A 25861-nucleotide genomic window follows, 5' to 3' on the forward strand; every position below is an offset into this window, starting at 1 on the left:
TCAATTTAAAGCAAATTTACCTCTCGCCCAACTTAATATAAATCAATCGAAATAGGCTCGTATAATTATTATAACCTAACCTTATTTACGTTAAAGTAAGCTCGCCTATCTTTAATCGAGCAAATTAGGGACGACTTACGGCTACTATATATATTAATTCAACCCAACTTATACAGGAATTACGTCGGGATCTTACTCGGATTATTAATAAATTAATTACTATTATTACATTAAAGTCCAACTTGATCGTGACGCCTCGGGCTTCTTATATCTACGCACACTTCCCTTTCTCTCCTTCGTATAATAATATATATTTTACCCTACCCCTAACAGTACCCTCTCGTCCCATAATAATTTATTATACTTAATTATTACGTTGCGCGCATTTATTTAAAGGAAAAACGGTTATAATTAATTAATTTTAATTATTATAACGTTATTAATTTAGTATTATCGATTCGAAATTAAAATTCGTTTCTATATAATTAAAACCCCGCGTCGCAATCCTAACTTCGAATTAAATAAATTACTAAACCGAATATCGCTATTAAATAGTTCGTACTGTCTTTTCCCTTTTTCTTACCTAGTATATTAATTTAACGATTAATATCTAACGATATCGTTCTATACGTTCCTCCGGTAACCGATAATTCTTTTACTATTACTATAACCGGTAACTTCGCTATCCTAAACCTAATTAACTAAAAATATTACTTTAATATTACCTAAACCCTCGAATCTTATAATAATTAAGTAATTCAAATTAATATTGCTATTAATTACGTATTTAGCCTTATTTAATTCCCCGTCTTTTAAATAGTTTTTAGAACCCTCAATTGCCTTCTCTACAACAATATCGTCGCCGCCTATATTTAAATATAAAAAGTATAAAAAGAATTTAAAGTTTACGAAGCTAAATTGGCTACCGCCTAATATAATATTAAACGTTAGAATAATAATATTATTATAATTTAAATTTAAACCTTCCTCTACATATAGGAAGTTATTAAGAATTATAATAAAATTATTAATAACCTCTATAATAACTACGCTGACAAATTTAAGACTATCCGCGACGTTTATTCCGGCATCGTTAACTCTTTTAATAACGATATTATTACATTAAGATAGAAATTCGCCAACTTCCGCACCAATTCTAAAAAAGCGTATAAAAAGCAATATAATAAATCTTTAAAATACGTTAATAACCTTCGCTAACGTTTTATTACCACCTTTAAAACCGAACCCGTCCCTAAACCCGAAGTTACTATTCTACCCCGGCCTCCTAAAAACCCTAATAACGACGAAAACCCCAAAATAATAACCTCTAATAATAATAACGGCTATAGGTTAATATTATACATTATTATATTTCCTACGTTCGATAGTAAAGGTATTTCTATTAAACGTATTATTAAATACTACGCTTGGCGCTTTTATATTAAATTAATTTAAATCGATAAATTAAAGATTTTTATTATTAAACGTATTAAATTTTCGTTAATTGCCTATTCTATCAATGGCCTTCCTTTTAAAGCTATCGAAACCGAATTTAATAAAACTTTTACTAACGAACTTACTAAATAGAGTACAGCCTTCGAATTATTCGATAAATTCGATAAGAAATATAATAATATTAATATTATCGTTTATTTTCGTTACGAATTAAAAGAATTAAAAATAATTAAGGGAATAAAATAGTAAAGTTTCAAAGAGAAGTTTACCCTCCTAATCGACCGCTACGGTTTCAATAATAATATAAAGGTTTATTACCTTCGTTAGAAGATTAACGAACGTAACCGTATTGCCTTTACTTACTAAAGTGATTAATTTACTAATAATAAATATAAAGAATAGTTTATTAAAATTTATAATTTAATTAAGAATTTAAAACATAAAAAATAGCGTAAAAAGAATACTAACCCCTTCTATAAGACCGGTACTACTATTAGTATTAATACTTCCGCTCCCGAATTTAATATTAATTAAAGTAGTAACGCTATAAATTTTAATACTATATCCGCTTCCGATATTTAATTCTCTCGTATAATTAATAATGAAATCTTTAAATTCCGTATAAAGAATGGAATATATACCCGCTATAATAAAAAGGGTTAATTTTCAGTTAAATACTATTCGTATATTAATGTTAAAAAGGAAGTTAAACTTTTTAATTATTATAAGAATAAGAATAAGAATAAGAATAGTAGTAATAATAATAATAGTAGTGGTAACGGCGGTTAATAACCTACTTAAAATTAACATAATTATAGTTAGTAGCGTCCTTATAATAGCGGTAGCTATTAAATTAATATTATAAGTACTACTCTTCCTATAGATATATTAATAGGCGTTCTAACTCCCGGTACCCCCGGCCTCGGTGGTTATTATTACCCAGTCCCCGTATATTAGCCCGGCTTTATTAGTCCTATTATAAGTAATAAGAACGGTTCCGTTTATAATTAGGGAAATATATAGTTTTCCAATTAAATCGCGCTTAAAGGTACTAATCTATAAGATAAAAAGGAGGAAGATAGAGGCTTGTCCTTATATAGTAAAATATTATTAAAATAAATAAATCTTTAATAAATAACTATTATAAATACTTTAATTTATTGAATTTTTCTATTTACTTTTCCTATAGACTACGTAAATTATATTACTCTATCTTTATTAATAGTAGCTATATTACTGTTAATTTTATCGATTACTACTTCATTTATTGTTATTAATTCCTTTATTTTAAATTAGCAACCCTTAAATTCCTTTATTTCGCCGACGATTATATTAAAAATAGTATTACCTACTTTTTTAAATTAATAATATAAACGGGTATTTACTATAGAATTATCGATTTATTTATTTATAATTTAATAGAAAATAACCCTATCATTCTAAACTATCTTTAATTAATTTATTACGCTCCTAGTATTAATTAACCTAGCGACTCCCTTGGGTTCGGCCCCGCCTATAAGCGGTACAATTATTTCCTTTATAAAATTTTAATTTACTTCCGTTATACCTTACTAATGAAATAGTACGCCCTCTTAATATTTTTAATTAAAATAGCCGGTACGCACTCTATATATAGGAATCTGTCTTATAAAGAAATCCTTAACGAAGAGGAATTAAAATAATTATTACCGTAATTGGAATTTACGTACTGCCTCTCTATTTCTACGATCGTAAAACGAACTATTTATTAATAGTTTAATTACTTTGAGAATCGAGTTGCTAACCGATTAGGGACTGTACCTATCAGTAAGACCTTTAGCGGCCTAGATTAAATATTTATATTCGCTACCATATTATTTTAAATTAACTTTTACATTTTTTTAATTCCCTATTAGGTAGTTAGAGGGGTTTATACTAATAATATTAACTACTATATACTAGTTAAGTTTTATAGTATCTATAAAGGACCTATTAATCTTAATAATATTAAAGAGCTATCCGTATTGAATTTTAATTAATTAGCTAAAAAATATAAATTATAAATTATTTGTACGATTCGAACTAATATAAAGGAGGATATTAAAAACGTAATTAAGAAGGATAAAATAGAAGAGGAGGGAGGAGCTCTAAACCTTAAAAACGTTAATAATAATTTAATAAAAGATATAATAAAAGAAGTATTAAAAAGAAAAAATTAGAAATATGAATAATTCTTTAATAATTATTTCTATTAATAAATTAATATTCTAATTAAGAAAGGAGGTAAGAATACGCTACGTATAATAAAAGTAATTAATTTTATTTACCTTACCGGTAGGGATAAAAACTTTCCCCGTTGCGAAAAGGTTATTAATAACTACTTTATAACTAACAACGTTTCTATTAGCAAAATTATATTAGAAAACATTACTAAATTTTTTAAAAAGGCTAATAAACCCCCTAAAACCGACGCCCAAATCCAAACTAAACTCCCTAAATAATATTAGCACTATACTAATACGTTTAAATAGGAAGGTATTAAAATCCTTCCTCCTATTCGGTTTTACAATTTTGAATTTAAATTCCGCCCGGGAATTATACTACCCGCTTCTTATAATTACGCTTTTAACACCGACGAATTTAACGTTATTAAGAAATAGATCGATAATAACTTTCAGAAGAAATTTATTGGACCTTCCTAATTTAAAATTTTAATACCGGTCTTATTCGTTAAAAAGCTGGGCGGCGGAATATATATTTATATTAATTATAAAAATACTAATAATATTACTTTTAAATATCGCTACCCTCTACTATTAATGAAAAAAACCCTCAATATAATTTACTGTACTAAAATCTTGATTAAATTTAATATAATCGTTACCTTTAACCGTATTCGTATTAAATAAAGCTATAAATAATTAACTGCTTTATTACATAATTTAATTTATTTGAATTTTCAATAATACTTTTTAATTTATAAAGCGCCCTAGGGGCTTTCTAAAATTATATTAACGACATCCCCCATAAGGTCCTTAATATTTACGTAACCGTCTATCTTAATAATATTTTAATTTACTCTAATAACGTACAGGATTATAAATACTATATTCATAATATATGCAATAAATTCACCAAAGCAAGCCTTAATATTAATATCGATAAGTACGAATTCTATACGATACGTACAAAGTATTTAAATTTATTTATTACGCTAAGCGATATTAAAATAAATTTAGAAAAAGTTAAAGTAATTACGGAATAGTAGGCCCCTAAGTTTAAAAAATCCCTACAATTCTTTTTAAACTTTATAAATTTCTATTAACGGTTTATAAAAGAGTTTTCGACTATAGCAACCCTATTTTACAAATTTACTAAGAAAAATATAATTTAGATTTAGAACGATAATTATTAAAGAGCTTTCGAATCCTTAAAGAAGGCCTTTACTGAAGGATCTATATTAAAGATTTATAATTAAATTAAAAAAACCGTCGTCGAAACGGATACTTCTAAGTAAACCGCTAGCGGCACCCTATTATAATATAATAACAATAGCGTCCTTTAACCCGTCACTTACTTTTCGGCCAAATATACTGCCTAAGAATATAATTATAATATATATAATAAGGAATTACTAGTTATTATTAAAGCTTTGTAGGAATAGAGGCTGGAATTTAAGGGAATTTAATAACCGTTTAATATTTTAATAAATTATAAGAACTTGTAAACTTTTACAACTAATAAGCAACTAACCCAACGCTATATATAATAGTCCTAATTTTTATTATGATTTAATTTTTTAATTAAATATACCCCAGGTTCGAAAAACCTCCGCCCCAATACTTTAAACCGCAAACCTAATGACTAACTTACAAATATTAAAAACGACCGCCTAATCGCCTATAAAAAAGCCTTACTAAACCTTTTATAATTCGAAGAAAGCTATTTCGAAGACCCTACAACCAATTTTCCCCTTTATTTACTAAGTATAAATAATTTCGATAATAAATCGACCGACAATTTAATTTAAGTAAGCTACGAAACTTCTATATTCCTATAAGAGCTAGTCTCCTATTTAACGGACGAGGTAAAACGCTAATAATTATTAATAATCGGAAAGTTTTTCTATTATACCTTTTTAAAATATTACGTTATTAATAGCATCGCGAAATAATAGGATAAAATTATTATCGACCCTTATAATAAAAGATTCGAATTCCAATTAATTAATTATTAATATAATTCTTTAAATATAGGCTACCCTAATTATAATGCTACTTACGAATTTATATAATGAAAATTCTATTAAAAGAGTATATATAATAATGTAAAGATCTTTTATAAAGGCTATCTCCTATATATAAAGATTAAATTGGTAAAGCGAGGCTCCGCTAACTATTTTAAACCCGTAGCCGTATTTTTAATACTATAGAGAAATATTATAATTAATTATATTACCCCGCTATTAAGAAGTATTTACTTTAGCTAAACCTTTAAATATATTATTATCATCGTCGAATGCTTAATTAAAATATAGTATTATATTCCGACTATAACCTTAAAAGTAAAAGAATTTACGGACCGTGTTATTATTTATATTTATTCGATCTATAATTTACTAGATAGCGTCCTATCTAATCGAAATATTTAATTCGTATTATATTTCTAATCTACCCTTTATAAAAAATTATTCATTATCTACAAATTAATTTCTATTTTCCACCCTTAGACTAATATTTAAATCGAATGGATTAACGCTGAAATAGAATAATCCCTATAGCTTTATATTGATTAAGCGTAAACAGATTAAGTAAAATAGTTATCTATTATAAAATTCGTTAATAATAACGCTATATCCTCGTTAACGGGTATTTCCTCCTTCTTCGCTAATTATGGTTATTACTCCCGAATAAGTATTAAGCTTCGTACGCTACCTCCCCCTAATTTATCGCCGGCTTAATTAAAAGAATATTATAAAGCTTCTGTATTAGCGGACTATTTTTAAAAAATTTAAAATTTCGTAACTTAGCAAACTTATTATACCTAAGAACGATACGAAGATAACGCTAATAAAAAATATATAAACTCCTTTAAATATTAGTCTAGCAATAGGGTCTTATTAAATATAAGAAATTTTATAAACGGCTACCCCTATATAAAATTCTTACTACGCTAGGAAGGACTATTTAAAATTATTTGAACCAAATTTTATACCGTTTACTTCGCCCTATTAATTAATATAGAATATTGACTAATCTTCTACGTTTCTATAATATAATTATAATTTAGTAAAGGATTATTAGGACAGAATATATTATCGGATATTAGGGTAAATAATAATCGTATAATAATTCGAATAGATAATTAGGAAGAATACAAAGAGTAGGCGTTCGAAGAGTTTATTAATTTTACTTAGCGGGGTAGTAATTTGTATTAATATTATTATATTAAATAGAAAACCGGGAATTTAATTTAGGAACCCGTTAGTAATATTATTCATTATAAATACCACTTATAATAGTTCTACTATAAAAACCCGAATAAACTAATCCCCCCAAAGGTTTAGAATTTCTTCTACCGCTTTACGTTCAATTCCTTAATTCCCGCCCCCGTTCCCGGGCTTACCCCGGAATTTCTGTAGTGCTACTCCGTTCGCTTCTAACGAAAAACCGCCTCGGTTATTAATATAATAAAGCTATTCCCGGATTTAGTTATAGTAATTAAAATAAATATAACGGTTAGTAAAAAGGTAGAAGATAAATTATACTTAGTATTCGGAAGGATTATACAACGTTTAATAAATATATAATTAGGGAAATTACCCCTGACTTAATTTATAAATTATAATGGAATAATATAAAGGGATAAGTTCATTATTATATATATATATATAGATTTTTTAATTTTACGAACTTCTTTTAAGAGGGGATAGTATTATAGAGCTAGCCTATAATGTAATTATATTATATTAACTATATATATACTATACTAGAGCTAGTACTATAGCCCAGAACTATATACTTACGTACTAATTATATATTCTAGTTACGTACAGTCTTACGTACGCGCGTACGAACTAGTCCTACTTGGGCTCTCGCTTATATAGCCAGTCCTCTACGTATACTTCCCTTTCTCTCCTTCGTACAATAACGTATATTTTACCCTACCTCCAACGGTGCCCTCTCGCCCCGTGATACCTATTTTAGATGCGCTACCCATAGAAAAGGGTAATTAAAACGAACCCGCCGTCGTTAGCGCCGCCGACGGTCCCGCCGACTACGCCCCTATCCTTAATTAAATTATATATATACTATTAAAAGATTTACTTCGATATTGATAAGCCCTCTTTATCTTACAAGAGATATAATTTATAGCTAACGAATATCGTTTCTATTAGTTATTCTTCGATAATATATATTATACAACCGGTAAATTTTAAACGATTATAAAGAGGAATAGTCCTAATAAGAATTGTGCGAAATTATATATATGTTATCAGTTATAGGAATGTAAGGCGAAAATGTATAAGGATAAATAATAACTTTAAAGAGTATGTAATAAAATAATACGTAACTTTTAAATTTATTTAACGAGAGAGCTTATTATTTTTTAATATAAGGGTTTTATTACTAACGAAAATTGTATTCTAGTTGGTATTATTATTGAATTGATTAGCGGTTATATTTATAATTACGGTATAGAGTTATTGGATTAAATGAAGCGAACTTTTAGTTTTAAAAAATTAATTGCTAACGATATCGTTTGAGGGTTTGCTTCGGTTACTATTTATTATACCTTTTATAGTAGCGATAGCCGATTAGAAACCATTAGAATCGTACTTTATAACTTCCGGGGTTGTTAGTTTAATAAATATAACGTATTTAATTAGGGAAGGGTATTCTAGCTCGCTTATCCAAATTTACGTTACGTAGGTAAGGATTTAATCCTTTAATTATAAATTGACTAAGTTATATAATATATATTTATTTAAAAGACGATAAATAAAATAGTTAATAGCTTTAAATTATTTAATAAAGCTATTAAAGCTACGCGATAGAATGGCGATATTTATCGTAGAATAATTTAATTGATTACTAATATATCCTTTTTTATTATTTTTATTATTTTAATTATTTTTATTATTTTTGTATCCTTTTTTATTGTTCTTATTTATTTATATATGTATTATTAACGCGCTCGCTCCCTACCTTTAAATTAATTCGATATATTACGATAACGAAAGTACCTCGTTTTTATAAATACTATATATAATACGAATTGGCTTAGTTAGTTATTTTATATTTTTTTTACTTGTAATAAGTACGGCTATTAATTCCTATATAATTATTTCCTCATAAAGAAGGCGGATAGCGATATTGTAAGAAAGGTTCTATTAATAGTATGGGGATAGGTAATAAAAAGCGGTTAATTATAACTATTTTATTATTTCTTTATAAACGATTTTACTATTGAGTAATGTACTATAAGATTAGCCTTCCTTAATATTAAAGTTAATTACTTCTTCTATTACGTCTATGTAGAATAGACTTTTAAACGGAAGTTTTCTAATAATAGTTATACAAAGTATTTAGGATATATAATCGATATTATTCGTTGGAAACGTATTTTAAGTGGCTATAATAATTCTATTTAGTTTGCCCTCGCTTATTTCGATTAAAACGACCCTATGCGAAAGTATATTGAAAAGAATTAGAGGGATACGAAGTCGTAGTGGGTAAATTACGTTCGTAAGTATTCGCTTCTATTATTATAAGTATAAACCCCCTCTTTAATCTCCTAAGAACTAAGAGTAAATAAAACGGAATTTAATTTCTTTTTAAATTTAAAGAATATTGGAGGAGACTTAGAGAATATCGGAGGAAACTTTAGAGAATATCGGAGGAGACTTAGAGAATATCGGCGCCTATTTTTCTTAATTAATTATACTTTTTTTTAATAGGTACTTACAATTAACCTTCTCGAAGGCTACTATTCGAGTTTAAAATTCTTAAATAAGAATATTATATAATAATTCTCTTTATTTAGTATTATTAAATATGTGTTGTATATAAATGTTCGATATTTTAATTATATTGTCAAAATTGAAAACGATTTCCGCACTAGATTTCTACGAGAGTTAGTTAATTACTTTAAATTTGGCTGATTCCTAGTACTAATATAAAAGCTAGTTCTATTAGAAGCGAGGGAGGGGAGGCGGTTTAATGATATTAGCGAGAATTTAATTATAAGGTTAATATATTTTATTAGTATAAACTGCTATGAAGGGGAGATTAATTGGTAGTTTATTAATTATTAATATTAGTTTTATAGATGTTGGTAATTATTGTATTGTTATCTTTAGTAATATTATTTCTTTAACGATTATTATATATTATTAGCCGGCCGTCTAGCTAATTGGTTAGAGCTATAGTAAGATAAGGGATATAAGTAATTTGAAATTCGAATTGTATAGAGATTACCCCCTTAAGAGGATCGACGTGGCCTTAGTTAATGGCAGGCGGTACAAAAGTAGGTAGAGCTTATGATTTTTAGGTTTTATAATTTCTAGTAGTTAGTATATTGCGAATATAGTTTTAATTCTATAAATGTAGAGCGTACTTATACTTAGTATATTATAAAAGCTTAGCGGTTTAATAGAGAGCTTGAAGTTTTTATAAATAACTTGTAAGTGTAAGAAGGGGCTCGACCTTAGAAAGTAAATAGGGGTTAGATATTAAATCGAAGTCTTTTAATATACGTTTAGTAATATTACGAAATATTTAATAGTGTAGAGTATTATAAACTAGATTTATTACGGTTATAGATATTAAGTTATATGATATATACGATATATATACAAATAAATCCAGTCTTTATAGTAATTTAGTATTATCTGGTATAATTAGAGGTGATGAGAGTAAGCTAGTACTGTAGTCATAAAAATGAAATTTAATACAAATATTTCGATTTATATTAAATGTATTAAAACCACTTTTTAATATAGTATTTGCATACTACTATAAATCCTTCTAATATATATATCAATCGATTGCTAGCAATTAGGGTATTTTATATAATAAATTTAATATTATTAGATTTAATATTGTAATTATAGTATTGAAAATACGATTAATATATATATTAATTAACCTTTATTAATTTTACAATCCTATTATTACTAGTATATATAGCGGTTACTCAATATAAAGCTTATCGAACCGATTTATATTACTAAAGTAATTGCCTATATAAAATATAGTTAGAAGGACTTTACTATAGGAATTAGATTTCCTTTTCTAACATTATTATCTACTATATATTGTATACGAAATGGTACCCTTATTATACGCTTAATGTAGAGCTTATCGAATTACGAAATAGTACCTTTATTATATACTCAATGTAAAATTTGTTAAACCTATTTATATACGAGATGGTGCTATTATTATACGTTCAACGTAGAGTTTATCGAAGCGGTTATTTAACGTAGAGTTTATCGAACCTATTTATAAGGAAGATAAAGCTTATCGAACCGATCTATACTACTAATGTAATTGCTTATACAAAATATAGTTAGAAGGACTTTGGCATAGGAATTAAACTTCCCTAATCTATTAGTAAGGCTATTAAATAATTTAGGGAGACTAGTATTAAATATCATTAATAATGTGCGGTCACTTATAATACTATACTCTATATTATAACTTTTACAATTTTACTAAATTAATACAACGGCCATATACGACGAACTAACTCAGCTGGCTTCAATTCCATACGCGTGTTTATATACTACCCAAAGAGGCAAAGACTGTACGATTACGGGACTCAAGAAGCCATACCGTTCTGAGTAGTAGATGTGCGGGGGCTGGAGGTGACTGGGGGTGCGGTACGTATCTTTCTACAAATCCGTTACGCGACACCAAGAGATGTACGCTGACCCAGAAAGGTTCCCCTGTCAGGTCGTACAATCAAACGCTGCACAGGGAGAGAGTGTGACAATGTATTATACGCCACTCGAGAGCTCCGTCCAGAGATGATTAGATTAGGGAATGCTGCATGAGGGGCGGCAGTAAAGAAAAAGAGCTACCACGAAGTGATAACAACTCATAGAATTCAACATAACAGGTCGCCAAGCCAACAGAAACCGACAATGAAAAAAAGTTGAAACCGATAAACCAAAAGCAGAGACGCGTGGTATTTAAGCATCCCGTGTGTTCCCAACAACGCCGTAGATGCATGTCGCAAACATTCTTAAGAGAATGCCATTGATCGAATCAAGTCGCCGACGAGCTGTTGCCGTCCGACTTGTCATCCTTGCCCGAATTTGCTACCTTGCCCCACCACTTGCTCACTTTCCCGGTGAACCAGTCCCAGAAGTTTTGTGTTTTCGAGTCGGAGTTGCCGTCAGATGACTTGTTGCTGTCCTCTCCATTGTCGCCTTCGAGCGGTTGGTCGGTAGGTTGTGGGTTCGGCTGGTTGGTGCTAGGTGTATTCAGGTCGGATGCGGTTGAGGAGGTCTTGGCCGAGGTAACGGCCGAGGTAACGGCCGAGGAAAAAGGATCAGCCGCCGTGGGAGCCGACTGTGCTGGAGTAGTGGTAGACACCGTGGTAGGAATGATAATGGATGAGGTAGTAGAAGCGGTAGTGGATGAGGTTAATGTGTAAGATGTCACAGGGTCTACCGGACTCTCGATCCCGGCTCCGGGCTCATCGCTATGGAGCCCTACCGGTTTCAGTGGAAGACGAAGCGTTCCGTTATTGGGTGCCGGGGAGATGCCGACGGAGTCGCAGAGAATGTTATAGACCTCGATGTTTTCTGGAGCAAAGTCAGTGGATTTTGTTACACAGCCACATCCCGCAATAGACCACATAAAGTGCACTTACGGAAAACTTCGAGCCGGCTGTTCGCCTTGTGAGGGAAAGCCGGACCGCGGGCGATGAATATCGCCCTCATCAAGGGATGCTCGTGATCATAACCGTGTAGACCGCGGGGGTGGTACACGGCTCCCTGCGCCTGCGCCTCCTTCAGATTCATCTCTTTCATGTTGACCAAAGCCCAGCCAGCTTTGGGTACGATCCAAAGAGGGGCGATCCGCTCATTGTTCGAGAAATGATACCTCTCCGGCATGTTGACATCGCGCAGATACACCTCGAGGTTTGGGTTCGTCTTGGTCTTTTCAACCAGGTCGCTGTAAATGTCCTGAAGGTCATCGGGGTGCTTGGGTCTCAGTCCCACCAGCGGCCAGCCGTCTGTGTGCTCGATCTTGCTGAGGTCGACCAAGTCCTCAAGTTGGACAAGCCGGGATATATCAGTAGTTGCCATGCCGTGATCCGAGACCACAATAACGTTGACAATGTCGGTCAAATGCCGCTCCTCGAGCCCCTTGAAGATCTTGTCCATCATCCTGTCCACCTTTTCAATAGTAGATCGAATCTCAGTACTGTTCGGGCCATATTTGTGGCCGTCGGAGTCGACATTTGGTACATAGGCCGCGATGACTTGTGGCCGTTCATCATCCGGCATGTCCAAAAAGCCTAGGATTCGATCGACCTTGTTTCCGAGCTTCTCCTTTCCGTTATATCTGTCCATATAGGTAGGTTCAATGTCCAAAACATGGGCTTCGCTCCCTGGCCACATGTGGATGGCCGTCTTGAGTCCCTGATTTTGAGCCGAGACCCAAAAGGGCTCTCCGCGCCACCACTTCGGATCCAAACTCCGCGCTGGGTCCGTGTAGTAGAACTCTTCTTTGAGTGTGGGATCCCAGAAGGTGTTACCGACAACACCATGGGCCTCGGGATACAGGCCTGTTGCGAGCGTGTAGTGGTTGGGAAACGTGACGCTAGGGAAGGAGGGCAGCATGTACAGTGGCGACACGCCCTCCTTGATGAATGAACTGAGTCTTGGTGTTAGTCCTCGGTTGAGAAAGTCGGCTCTGAATCCATCCAGACTGAAGATGATGGTAGTAGGCGCAAATATGGCAGTGCCATTGCTCACTAGCGGCCGACTCGAAGCGCCATTCCGCCGCTTCGCTTTTAATGACAGCTTCCACGCTGTCAAAAACAGGATGGCAAAGGCGACGATTATCAAGGCGTATATGAGTATCCATCGGCACCAGTCTCGCTTGCGTCTAGCCTTGGCATCCGCAAAATGCAGCAGGCCTCTTCGGTCGACATCGTCGCTGTCTTCGCGGTCGCTGCTGTCGCCCGTGGAACTTCCGTCTTTCATGCCCCCTTCCTCCATCTCGTACATTAATTCGCCATCCTCCCCATGCTGTGCCTCGGCCAGCAATCTGTCCCTCTTAGCCTGTCTCCGTGCTCGCCGCTTATTTCGCTTTTCGGCCACCAGGTCATCCGTTGACGCTCTCGGCGCGCTAGAGGAGCTTCTCGATCGTGACGGCGAAACATCGCTCATGCGGCGCGCAAGCATTCGTAGGGGATTGGGGATTGGCAGGTTAGAGACTGTGCGTTCCAACTCTTGCTTCCGCCGAGTCTCGGTCACCATCTGTTCCAGCTCTTCCTCCTCCATCAAGACGAGGCGGTCATGGGCTAGAAGCTCGCGGCTGTTGCGCGCACGGAGCTGGCGTTCGTCATCTTCGCTGTCGGTGTCCTGTTCGCTCCGGATTGAAATTGCATCGGCATCGTAATCGGAAGGGGAGAGCAGCGATTGCGAGCGGTCTCGGCTAGCCGCAGGGGCTGTCGTCGTGTTCAGCGATCGGAGGGACATGTTCGCATCTCGACGCGGGTTCGCTGGTTCGGGGATCAGGGAGAGGTTTTGGGATTGAATCTCTTATCAGAGATGGAGTTGGGGTAGCATGGTCTATTTGGCCGTTAGACTGCGGATGAAATCATGACTCGAGGTTGTGCTGACATGCTCGTGGTTTTTTCCTCGTTGAAGAGATGCAGCAGGTTGGGGGCAAGGGGGGGCAGAGGGGGGTTTTCCAAAAGGGACGGGAAGTCGGGAACTGTGAACTGGACCCCTGTCAGCAAAAGCCTAGCGCAGAATGGAAATGATGGTCCTCGGATGAACACACGCCGAGGGGTGGCTTGCCCTGGTCCCGTTTTGACCGCTCGGATCCTTGCCGCTCCATCAGCCCCATGTGACGCAGCCCCACAGCGCGCAACGGGTACCTCAACGGCCAGAACCGAGTTCCCGAAAAAGTCCAGATCGAAGCTTCAATACCTTCTATCCATTTCATTTCGCGTTCGAGTTCCCTCAAAACCAAACCAATCCGCGGCTTTGAGTATCCTTAAATTTCAATCATCTCGACGAGAATATTCAATGACAGACGAAGGCCCTTTTTGATGGAAGCTGCGGCAGCCTTGAACCAAGCTTGAAGGTCTCAGCTCACCTGAGAGGACTTATGTCTGCTACCAGTTCACCATCGGTATTCTATACTTGACCGGGCCATCTAAACCTTCTACTCGTCTAACTATCTAGGTTTTGCTGGAGCCGTATCATCCATGTCTGTCCTGGCTAACCCATAGCTGATTGATAGCGAGAAAAGAACCGAGGAAAAATACAACGGGGTCAATCCAAAGGCGAAGTAAGCCAGCCGACTTCAGCACCAGCCATAGTAATAGTTGTCTTCCCACACCGTATCCGTGTGTTTCCCGCCAGCCCACCGCAGAGACGGGATACTGTCGTCAATCCTCTCATCGAACACGACATCGAGATCGTGGGGATGCGCATCACCCACGGCCTTGCAACCCAGCGCCGTCTCCTCATCCGGGTTCCACAACAACACGGTCTCCAGACCCCACGTGGTTGCCTCGACCAGGGCGGCTTCCACAAGGACCCTGATGTCATGAATGCGCTGTTGCTGTGTCGATTCCAGCACTGTGACAATCTTCAGAACCTTGAGCTTCTTCGACTTCCAGTCGTGGTCCCAGTAGATCCATGCGCGTCCGTGACTAGTAATGGCTCCAACATTTTCTGGTGCCTTTCCGTTCAACAGCTTTCCAGCTACGAACTCGGCCCGCGCTACCTGCCACGACATCTGGGCGAAGCTGGGCAAGAATGCGACGTGTCTTTTTCCGTCGGTTGGAAATCGATCGAAGCGAGCGCTGAGATGAAGCTCGTCCACCTCGCAAAGAGTACGCAGTTCTTCGAGGCGCAGGTACCGTATACTGTCGGGCTGAGTGTGTTGTAGGGCGGGTGCCTCGTTGCCACTAGTCGAGGCAGGCGGAATGTAGGTAAGAGTGACTTCCTCGCTGGGGAAAACATGCCAGCCCAGGTTTGAATAGTATTGCCGACCAATGTCGCTGTACAAGACGCTGAGATCGCTGTCACGATCCATGGCCTTTTGCACGTGGCGGAGCAAGGTTGCGGCCATGCCCTGGCGGCGGTAGTCTGGGTTGGTGTACACACTGGCAATGCCATAGCCGTAGCCCTCCCGCGAAACGCCGTTTTCTGAAATCAAGACCTTCTTCCGGGTGGTTTCGCAACTCGCGATGATCTGCCGTGGATATCCCTTCAGGTGCAGTACCCAGTACTTGCAGCTCCCATCCTTGGTAAGCTCCTGTTCCGAAAGGTGGATTTCCCGCGCAACGTAGGTTTCAATGGACATGGGTCGGGCCCAAGCAGCGCCGTTGAGCTTCCATGCCAGCTCTCGTTGCTCTGGTGTCGCCTCGCAAAACTCGGTGTCGGCTGCCGTAATGGCCATTGGTTGTGCCATGATGACTGTGCTGTATGTGCAGCAATCTGCGTAATGGTGAATGTCGGTGGCAGAGAAAGAGCGTCAACGCGGGCTTAGCTTAAGCTTGTTTCGTATGTTGGGGGGTCACAGATGAAGAAAGCAATGTCAGTTGAGAGATGAATGAGGCAGTCTGACGTTTGGAGGTTCAAGGTATATAAAAGCAAGGTTGTTCGGCCCGACAGCTGGTTGAAACAAACATCTCGTACGTTCCCCACGTCGAGTTACTATCAAGGGTGGGGGTGATGATGCTTCCGCAGATCCTCAGAGCCGCGCTGTCAAAGTCACAGAACAGGCTTGTGTCCATGCTGCTTCACCAACCACGGGCACCTCTCCCTTCTTTTGTTTGGCCAGCGTTCTGGCGGCTGTCCCAGCATTTATCACCCGAATACGTGAATAGCGAATTGGGGAACGGGGAACTCATTCGAAAATACGATGGCTATGATGCCACCATGACTTTAATCTCTGTTGCACATGATTTCGAGAATTCATCGGCCGCGAAAACGGATCATTGCGCCTGTTAGTGCAGTGGATCCATCAAAAAGCTTATTGTCGACCTAACCAGCCACAATCCGACCTTGGGTCATCATCCGTCCCATTCACATGCGCATCTGTCATGCGATGGTGTTCAACTTCACCTGCTTCTTTAAGCATCTGCCAAAGAAGGCATCACGTCCCCGAGCCACCATACACCTTTGGGTCCAGGAAAATCAAGGTGAAGAACGGAAAGGTGGACTGACGACTTAGAATTTTGGACAAGATTGGTCCAGCAAGGAACGAACTGAACAGCTGCTTCCCCAAAAGGCCCGAAAGATATCCGGAAACGTGGTGTGCAGTGGTAAGTCTTACGAGGTAACCAGCTTACAACGGAAAAAAAGGAATCTTCACCTGGTATCAGTCAGGTTCAATGCTGACTTCGCGTTTCCGCACCAAGAGTCCATACCACGACGGGACTCATGACGATGAACGCTCCGTACTACCCTCGTTCCATCTCAAGAAATGAACCATGAAAGGATAGAAGAGAATGCAGGGTAACCAAAGGGAAAGAAGTTGGTGATCGCCAGAGTTTGTTTAGGAAGTCAGATCATGAGGAATGTTGCTAGTGGTGTGTACCTTGCTTTGCTCGAAGAAGATCAAGGTTGCGTCGAGACCTTCGATTTAACGATGTTGATGACGGAAGGTGAGTGGTCGAGGCCGCGATAATTTCCACTGCAGTAGCTGACCGTTATCGATAAGACCCACTTACAGGCATGTGCCGGGATAACCCCGCGCTATTTGTGGCTGACACCCTTGCGCCAGGAACCTTGCGAGCTAAGCCACGGAGGCGGAATAATTTGTGGCCGCAACTTTTCGCCTAGCCCTGCCAATTACCGGAGCGCACACAAAAATTGGTCTGGATATCGATGCAAGGTGGATGACTTGGACACTTTGACGGCCTCGTAACCAGCATCAAAGGTACGCATATCGAACCCCCCCGAGCCTCTAGCATATCCCACGGCGTTTTTGGCTTCTCTCCTGAAATTTGCGACAATCCGCACTTTTCCCCCGATTCCCGACTTGTCGCTGACCCAGCAAACCCAACTCAGACCGACAAGAAAAATGGCGGATATCCAGATCGGTTCCAGCGCCTGGCGCCTCGTTGAGGTTGGCCGTGTCCTCAAGCTCGAGGGCGGCAGCCTCGCGACCATCGTCGAGATCGTCGACCACAAGCGCGTATGTTTGAACCGAGCATGGAAACCACCGATTTGAAGACGCGAGGACAGGAAACTAAACGATCATTTTTTCGCGATACACAGGTCCTTGTCGATGGCCCCTCGTCCGACCCCAAGCTCGCTGCCCCCCGCGGCGTCGTTTCCCTCTCCAAGACCCTTCTCACCTCCCTCGTCATCGAGAAGCTTCCCCGTGGTGCCCGCACTGGTGCCGTCAAGAAGGCCTGGGAGGCCGCTGGCATCGATGCCAAGTGGAAGGAGAACAACTGGGCCAAGAAGCAGCTCCAGCAGGAGCGCCGCAAGGCTCTCACCGACTTCGACCGCTTCAAGGTTATGCGCCTCAAGAAGCAGCGCCGCTTCGAGGAGCGCAAGGCTCTCGCCAAGGTCAAGGCCTCTGCTTAAATGATTTGGGACGATTAGATTTGGGAGCGTTTGGTCGGCATGGTTCTTGGGTGGAGGGTTTTTCGAAACGGTCTGCATGAACAACATCAGCATCAGGGTTGCTGGGATACCTGTCTGCGTCGCTCTCGGAAGACCTCTTGTGTCACATCATCAGGGTGGCTCGCGGCGTCATAGGGAAAATGCGAATTAAGCCAAAGATGACCCCAAGGTCTATACCCCCAACAACCACCATTTCTTGGGTTTATCTGAGGTGCTGGAATCAATCAAAGCAAGCTGTGATGAACATATCCGTGCTCCAGACAGGGAAGACCAGATTGTGACCATTGCTCCGGTGACTCGGGATCTGGTGTGAAGTGATGGCATGGCTTGACTCTACGCGTCAACGCGGTTCGGATGGGCGACTCGTGGCAACAGACGCGGATGGGATGGAGAGGCAAGGGGTGTGACTACTTCTTCGGTCACGGTTGGTTCCTCATCGGTTGAGCTCCTGGTTGTGGCACGCTATCCGCATGTGAAGCAGTATGTTGACGTTCTGATATCCACATAAACATAAGTTGAATGCGATGAGACTTGACTTGGTAGCAATCCAACATTGAGACCTTTGCTTACGGGGGAATCACAGTATGAGACAGTCACCAGCAGCGTTCTCTACTAGTACTTCATGGGCCGGTGGCCATTGTCCTGGGACAACTCCGGTGAGAATGGTGAAGGTGGCTCAGCAGTGTGAGCAGTCCAACTTGTACAACACTCTACCTTGTGAGTTGATCTTGAAGATGACCTCACTGGTGATGGCCCCTGCCAAGACAATATTCAGAAGGCGAGTCACGCTCGGTACGTTCATAGCAGGAATGTCCGACATTGATGATTGTTCAGCATAGCTCAACCTTGGACGACAAATCGATGCATAAGCAACTCAAGCAAGAACTCGATGTCATCCGCCTTGCCAAAACATGCAATTCCTATGTGAACAACTTGGGGTCAATGTCGTTGAAGATGAATGTGGACCGTTTTCATCAAGGCCCTCAGTATGCGCATAACGGACTCCACAATCTGGTCGGACAGAAATTGGCTTAACGAGATAGTTAGGGTTACCGAGGGGTATCGGCCAAAGGAGGGACCTGGGCAAGCTGGGCAGTGGCTGCGGTGCCCGGTTGAGCGATCACACACCGGGGCCGGGGCGTGCACGCACTTTTGGTGAATTTTGGATCCCGAACTTTTTCTCTCCCACCACGCCTTGCGACCCCTTCACAACCCCGCATATCACACTTTAGCGGTATTTTCTCAACAATGTGAGTACGACGAGGAGATGCACACTCGTGGTACCCGCCCTTTGCTTGGGGCCGTCGCCCAGGCACGATATTGCCATTTTGCAGCTCGGAATGAGTGCAAAAGGGGACGCATTTGAGCCATGTTGTGTGTGTGCGGTTGTGTGCGGGGCTAGAGAGCTGACCAGTCAATCTGCAACTAGCTATCAAAATGGCCGATCCCAGAGTTGAGGAGCTCCCCGAGGAGGAGGTTAAGAAGACCCAGGTCGAGGATCTCGACAACTCCAGCGATGACGAGTCCGATATCGAGGCTGGCGACTCTAGCCTTCCCGCTGGCTCCCAGGCCGTGATCCACTCCCGCAACGAGAAGAAGGCTCGCAAGGCCATCGAGAAGCTGCACCTCCAGCGCGTGCCCGGCATCACCCGCGTCACCCTCCGCCGCCCCAAGAACGTGAGTTGGGAACATTGGAAAAGCGACTGCTGTCACAGCACTGCTGCCGTCGTGGGCAGACCCGCGATTGGACAGCTTTGTTTCGAAACGCGGAAGCTTGGAGCTCCCTTTTTGGTGGGGAACTACCATAGCTAACAGAGACGACCAGATCCTCTTCGTTATCAACAACCCCGAGGTCTACAAGTCCCCCAACAGCAACACCTACATGTGAGCTTGCCCGTCAGCTCCCGTCGCGGAGCTTCCCCGGTTACCTCGCCGTTCAGATACTAACTCTCAGGACAGCGTCTTCGGTGAGGCTAAGATTGAGGACCTCAACGCCAGCGCCCAGGCCGCCGCTGCCCAGCAGCTCGCCAGCCAGTCCGCTGAGCACGACCACGCCGGCCACACCCACGAGCACGAGGAGGCTGGCGCGGCCAAGGAGGAGGAAGAGGAGGAGGATGGTGAGGAGGTCGACGCCGAGGGTATTGAGGACAAGGACATCGAGCTTGTCATGACCCAGGCCAACGTCTCCCGCAAGAAGGCCATCAAGGCTCTCAAAGAGAACGACAACGATATTGTCAACTCCATCATGGCGTTGAGCATCTAAGTTGTCGTTAGGAGCCGTTGAATGACTTTAAAATATACCTCTTGGCCCACCAACCCCGCCACCATAAGGTTCCCATTTTGTCTTTTTGCCATTGACCGCCGGGCTTCTCATCCTTGACGGCTTAGCGAACCATTGAGTTCGATATGTGTCCATATCATTAGGCCAGCTTCTGTACCTCCTTGACAGCGGTGGATGTAAAAGGTGTCATGGTCCATCAGGTCGTAATTTGAAGTTCCACGGGAAATTGGAAGAGTTTCATTTCGTATGTGTAGATGTCCTCTTGATGAGATGTCGCGGATTTTGATCCATTTTTGGCCGAGATTGTTCGTGAGGAACATTGTAAGGAGTTCCCAACGTGGTGTGCTTTGACTTGAGGCATTCCGGTACCTCCCGTATGGATGAACAAACTGGATGCGCACAGAGACATGGACTCCAGGGCGCGATTTCCGTTTGTTCAGCAGAAGATTGAAATTAGCCACCGGGTGAACAGTTATGACTTCCATTCACTTGACAAATGGTCAATATCATGCATTCGCTCAGAAGACGTAAAGAACATCTCGACCATGACCCGATTGTCCCGCTGGTGGGGTCACGTGACGGGTTCGCGATCGCCCGGCGGGCGGCTCACAGGCCTGCTTCAACTTTGCCGAGTGCAAGCAACGACACTGGCAGCGATTGACCTCCACTCCCTGACCACCTCAGAACCACCGCAAAAATGGCCGCAGTAAGTGCAATCCGTTAGTGGGGAGATTCTGGCCGTGCGACCGTTTGCCATTCATGGGTGGCTCAATTTGGTGGCCGTCAATTGCGCCGTCGAAGCTCTGTCGCCTTGGGTCGTCATGATGCTGCAAAGAACCTGAGCTAATTTTGCCTGTCGTCGAAAAACAGCGGAACGCAGCTCTCAAGGTCGACTGGGCCAAGATCACCACCTCCCTCGGCCTCCGTGGCCAGACCGCGGCCAGCCTCCAGGCTTTCAAGAAGCGCAACGACGACGCCCGCCGCAAGCTCCAGCAGCTCTCCGAGCTCCCCACCACCGTCGACTTCGCCGCCTACCGCAGCATCCTCAAGAACCAGGCCATCGTCAACGAGATCGAGAAGCGCTTCATCTCCTTCAAGCCCGCCACCTATGACGTGAACCGCCAGCTCAAGGCCATCGAGGCCTTCGAGGTTGAGGCCATCAAGAACGCCGAGGCCACCAAGACCAAGGTCGACCTTGAGCTCAAGGATCTCGAGAAGACTCTCAAGAACATCGAGGAGGCCCGTCCCTTCGACGAGCTTACTGTGGTATGTTCTGGGCGTCTAGATGGAACACGAGGACAAGGGCGCATGGAGTGCTGGGACTGGGCCATGATGCTGATCGAGTTTGCGAACAGGACGAGGTTGCCGCTGCCGAGCCTTCCATCGACGAGAAGACTTCCAAGCTCGTCTCCAAGGGCCGCTGGTCCGTTCCTGGCTACAAGGTATGTTTATGCCACAAGGCTGGAACTTGGGTGGTGGATAATGCACAACATACTGACCACGACAACAGGAGCGTTTCGGCGATCTCTCCGTGCTATAAATGGCGACCCCTCAGTCAACGCTTCCTTTTGTTTATGTACTCTAGCATTGTAGATAGCAGGAATGCGCCAAGGAACCACGGATTAATTCGCATGCTCTATCTCTCACACTGATCTGTGATAGCCGTTACAACGCTTTCACCAACCTTTTCTATCTCACTCACATCCATCACGCAGCTAGCTCACTCACTCACACCCCGGACCCGGAGGACTCACCTCACCCTCCTCCCCCCCCTCTTTCCTCCACTCAACCAAGCAACCAAACAAGCCCCCTAACCATCTCCTCCTCCGCCTCCGACGCCCTCTCCAACCCCGGCGCCTTCAACCAAAACGTATGCGGCCACCCCCTCACCACATCGACCCTCACCTCGACCCTGACCTCCTCCAACGCCTTCGCATAGCACACCCCATCCGAGTACAGACTGTCGTTCGTGCACAGCCGGATCCACGTCCTCGGCAGTCTCTTCAGTATTTCCTCTTCTGCCTCGAGCGGCATCCTCTCCAGCCCGTCCCGCGGCAACCGCCCGCTTCATCTGGCCCAACAGCGAGTTCCAGAAGGAAGGATGCCAGGCGCTGGTGTGCAGGTGCCGAAAGTGCAGCGGCACGTAAGGGTCCAGGCCGCTGAAGGCGTCGCTGGTTACGGGACAGCGGAGGAGGACGCCGTGGATGGTGGTGCCAAGGGCAGTGGCGTGTTGGGAGAGGAGGGCGGCGAGTTGTCCGCCGGAGGAACTTCCTGCTAGGATGAGTTTGTGGTTGTTGTTGTTCTTGTTGTCGCTGTGCTGGTGTTGGTGTTGGTTGAGGGATGAAGTTGAGAACGGATAGACAGTCGGAGAGACTGTCTTGAGCGGAGTAAGTGGGCATGAGACGGTAGGTGAGTGAGTAGACGTCTTTGATCAGATGGGATTTGTTGGTGTCGTTGACGTTTTTAGTTGTGGGGACTGATGTCGCCTTCAGAATCCGAAGGCAGGAGAGTTCTTTGCTGTCCGCTTCGCCGACGTATAACCCGCCGCCGTGGATGTAGAGGACTGTGATATCTGGTTGCTTCTGAGCTTGGGAAGGCGGTGCGGCGCTGTCATTTGCCGGGGAAGTGGTAGCATGCTCATAGCGTATTACCGGGATTTGGTAACGGTTTGCTTCATCAACGGATGGCGAGGCGAGCGTCGATGGAACGGTGAACTCGGTCTTGGTCACGTTTAGGGAGAGATGGTCATCACGAGCTCCGGGGGCTAGCATTTTGGCGTTGAGTGAACGGCATTCTGCTGCGTAGGCGGCCTGGTGCTCGGCTATGGGGAGCTCTTGACGGGGTTTGTTGAGGGCGAACTCTTCTTCGAAGGCGAGCCATGCTGGATCTAAAGGGGGAGCAGTCTGGAGGAAGAGGGATTTCATCTTGGTAGTCTGCGGTGTTGAGAGAAGGTAGGTGAGTGTTGTTGACTACTCGTATGAACGGCGTGACCGTGTCTTATATCTCACAAAACCGTGGGGAAAGACGAGTGAAGTTGGTTGTTCAGCTGGTAAGGCAGACACTACCTATTCTGATGTGCTCACATGGTAGGTTATTAAGGGAGTATCTCCCAACTGGAGGCCGTTTTATCCGATTTAACCGTAGGCTAGTCCTATTCGAAATAGGCAAGTTGCTGTGAATGCAAGTTCTCTATCTGTACGGTGTGAGTGTTCATCAACCCGATCTTGTGTGATGCTGAAACTACTGATGAGATACTTCCTTTATTCGACATCTGAAAACACATGAAGAAAGCATATAAGATCCCAAGAAGATCCGTCAAGAGCTCCTTGGTCATTTCAGAGGTTTTGTGATAAGGCCAGACATCGCCTCACACATGGTGAGTGTCCTCTGTTGTCTGTAAATGCACATTTCCTTTGAAGGAAATTGGAGAACTCCAATAACAGAAGTTCACATGCTACCGCATCAACACCTTAGGAAGTTCTATTTACCTCGTTTGTTAACGCGCCGGACCACGTGTCATGTCAGTGAGAAGACTTTTTTTTGGTTCTCTAGTAGTGACACAAGCATCACCAACTTGATGGTTTACCATCTGGAAGACATGTTTCCATCATGAGTTCGCAACGGTAATGGAACTTCATCATCAAACTTCTCAACTTCCATTTTATCACGTTTGTTTATGCATAAAAACTGAACTGCCAGGTTAATGTGGACTCTACCAAGCCAAAGTCTGGAAATATGATTTACCCGTCTCTCGAATATGGCAAAAACCCACAAGGCATTCACAAGCCCAATGCAGGCTGCGTACGATGCCAGGTGCCAGCCACGATTTCTGTCACGATTTCTGTCACAGCTCCTGTCACCGTTCCTGCCATTTCGCTCCTGTCATTGCTCCTGCCGCCGTCGCCCAGCCGGCACAACCTTAGTTCCCCATGGCAGACATCGGACGACAAGACACCCGCCTCCCGCCCCCGCGCCTTCCCAGACTGGACTGGACCTGGCCCAGGCACCAGCGGGCATATAAGGTCCGTTACCTAGTCCCTCTACCACAACGGGGAGCCCTGTGTCTCATGGCGCAGTGGTTACCGTTGATGAATAACTTAGCGTGGCGGTTTTCGTAGGTCTGTAGCTGGGGTATTGTCGTTCGTTCTACAAACCTACCTGGGCGACTTAGCTTTTTGCATTTTTTATTCGATGGGGGGATAGTCGAGGATATGGGAAATGCGGGTTTGGGGTTTCTCCTATCTGTTTTGGGGTTGTTTTCGAGGTGCAAAGATGATGGGTTTGTTTGCGACATGGAGGTGGGAGATGGGATGGATGTTCACGATGTTTGCAAGCACCGACCGACCGACTTTGATCTTGTTTTCAACCTATGCACCTCTATTCTCCTGGTACACCTGACCTTCCAGGTGTCTTGCACCAGCGAGTACACTCAGTCAAGAAAATATACCTACCTCGCTAAGTTCCTGCCCTGCTTTCTACATCCGGTGGCCACTCCGTGGAGGTTCATCGCTGCGGTTGATATTTCCCATCAACGAAGGACTCCTATAGAATCATTGCTCTCCAAGGCTTTACAAGGCTCCCATTGCCCCCATTGCTCGAATTGTTCTCTTTGCTTGTTCATTATCCTCCAAGACTCTCCAAAACTTCCAGGGCTTCCAATGCTTCCAAGGCTCTCTGATACCATATAGCGGGAGGCATTTATAGTCTTAACGGAAGAGAGGCTGCATTACAGGTGACTACCTATTTGTTTTCTAAATTCTTGTGATTGTTATGGTCGTGCAATAGTTATTGATCGGTAGCTACCTGATCAGGTAGCTACCACATAAACCGTGGACATCTGATGTTGAGTACATTCGGTAGAGGTAGACATCCGTCAAGTAGCATAACATGCAACGTAACAAAGTCGTTCAGATGCCTGCGCCGTTTCCAAGCTTATAGCCATCTTGATATACGTACCTCCAGTCTACATACAACGGTACAATTTAATATCTGCAGAGAACGAGCCTGCTCATTCCCGCTAAATGTAACCTTACCAACCAACGGTCGGCCACGTACCACACTCATCTAGAGTACCAGACTTCATCTGAATGCACTGCGCCTTGGAACAACGACAACCTTAATCTTGCTTTCGATCAGGAACCGACGTCGTTCTTGTCAACGGTCCGGTGGTGACGAACCGGATTTTTCTTCCCTTTGACCGTGGGGGTTCGATGATGTTTTGTATTGGACAAAAATTGAAGACTTATGCCTCGTGACAAAGTTGGATATACAGGTATAAAAAGGTTTCTATAGCTGTTACATGG

General features: G+C 41.7%; 5 protein-coding genes across 5 annotated transcripts; 2 read left to right on the forward strand and 3 right to left on the reverse strand.

Annotated features, from left to right (window-relative positions):
• Positions 1-11361: 11361 nt before the first annotated feature.
• Positions 11362-14364, reverse strand: B0H65DRAFT_451648 (Phosphodiest-domain-containing protein). Its single transcript, XM_062826063.1, has 2 exons — positions 12319-14364; positions 11362-12250 (listed from the first exon to the last, which is right to left on the reverse strand). The coding sequence occupies exons 1-2, from the start codon at positions 14156-14158 to the stop codon at positions 11709-11711; spliced, it is 2382 nt and encodes a 793-aa protein (XP_062686712.1). The 5' UTR covers positions 14159-14364; the 3' UTR covers positions 11362-11708.
• A 501-nt stretch (positions 14365-14865) lies between these two features.
• Positions 14866-16241, reverse strand: B0H65DRAFT_44329 (uncharacterized protein). The gene has a single exon (XM_062825630.1). It carries the CDS (start codon positions 16107-16109, stop codon positions 14994-14996), a length of 1116 nt encoding a protein of 371 aa, XP_062686713.1. The 5' UTR covers positions 16110-16241; the 3' UTR covers positions 14866-14993.
• A 1485-nt stretch (positions 16242-17726) lies between these two features.
• B0H65DRAFT_544596 (ribosomal protein L14-domain-containing protein) lies at positions 17727-18238 on the forward strand (the record flags this gene model as incomplete). The annotated part of the gene is made up of 2 exons (XM_062829306.1): positions 17727-17840; positions 17924-18238. The coding sequence occupies 2 exons, from the start codon at positions 17727-17729 to the stop codon at positions 18236-18238; spliced, it is 429 nt and encodes a 142-aa protein (XP_062686714.1).
• A 1476-nt stretch (positions 18239-19714) lies between these two features.
• Positions 19715-22098, forward strand: B0H65DRAFT_505259 (uncharacterized protein; the record flags this gene model as incomplete). Its single annotated transcript, XM_062827978.1, has 6 exons — positions 19715-19954; positions 20103-20161; positions 20237-20510; positions 21429-21824; positions 21914-22000; positions 22069-22098. The coding sequence occupies 6 exons, from the start codon at positions 19715-19717 to the stop codon at positions 22096-22098; spliced, it is 1086 nt and encodes a 361-aa protein (XP_062686715.1).
• A 245-nt stretch (positions 22099-22343) lies between these two features.
• B0H65DRAFT_554797 (uncharacterized protein) lies at positions 22344-23482 on the reverse strand (the record flags this gene model as incomplete). Its single annotated transcript, XM_062830008.1, is given in 5 exon segments — positions 22344-22415; positions 22449-22487; positions 22503-22595; positions 22618-22983; positions 23123-23482. 5 exon segments carry the CDS (start codon positions 23480-23482, stop codon positions 22344-22346), a joined length of 930 nt encoding a protein of 309 aa, XP_062686716.1.
• Positions 23483-25861: the final 2379 nt, after the last annotated feature.

Source organism: Neurospora tetraspora, assembly GCF_033439725.1.
Source record: "Neurospora tetraspora strain CBS 560.94 chromosome Unknown B0H65scaffold_1, whole genome shotgun sequence".
In the NCBI taxonomy this organism is placed as follows: domain Eukaryota; kingdom Fungi; phylum Ascomycota; class Sordariomycetes; order Sordariales; family Sordariaceae; genus Neurospora; species Neurospora tetraspora.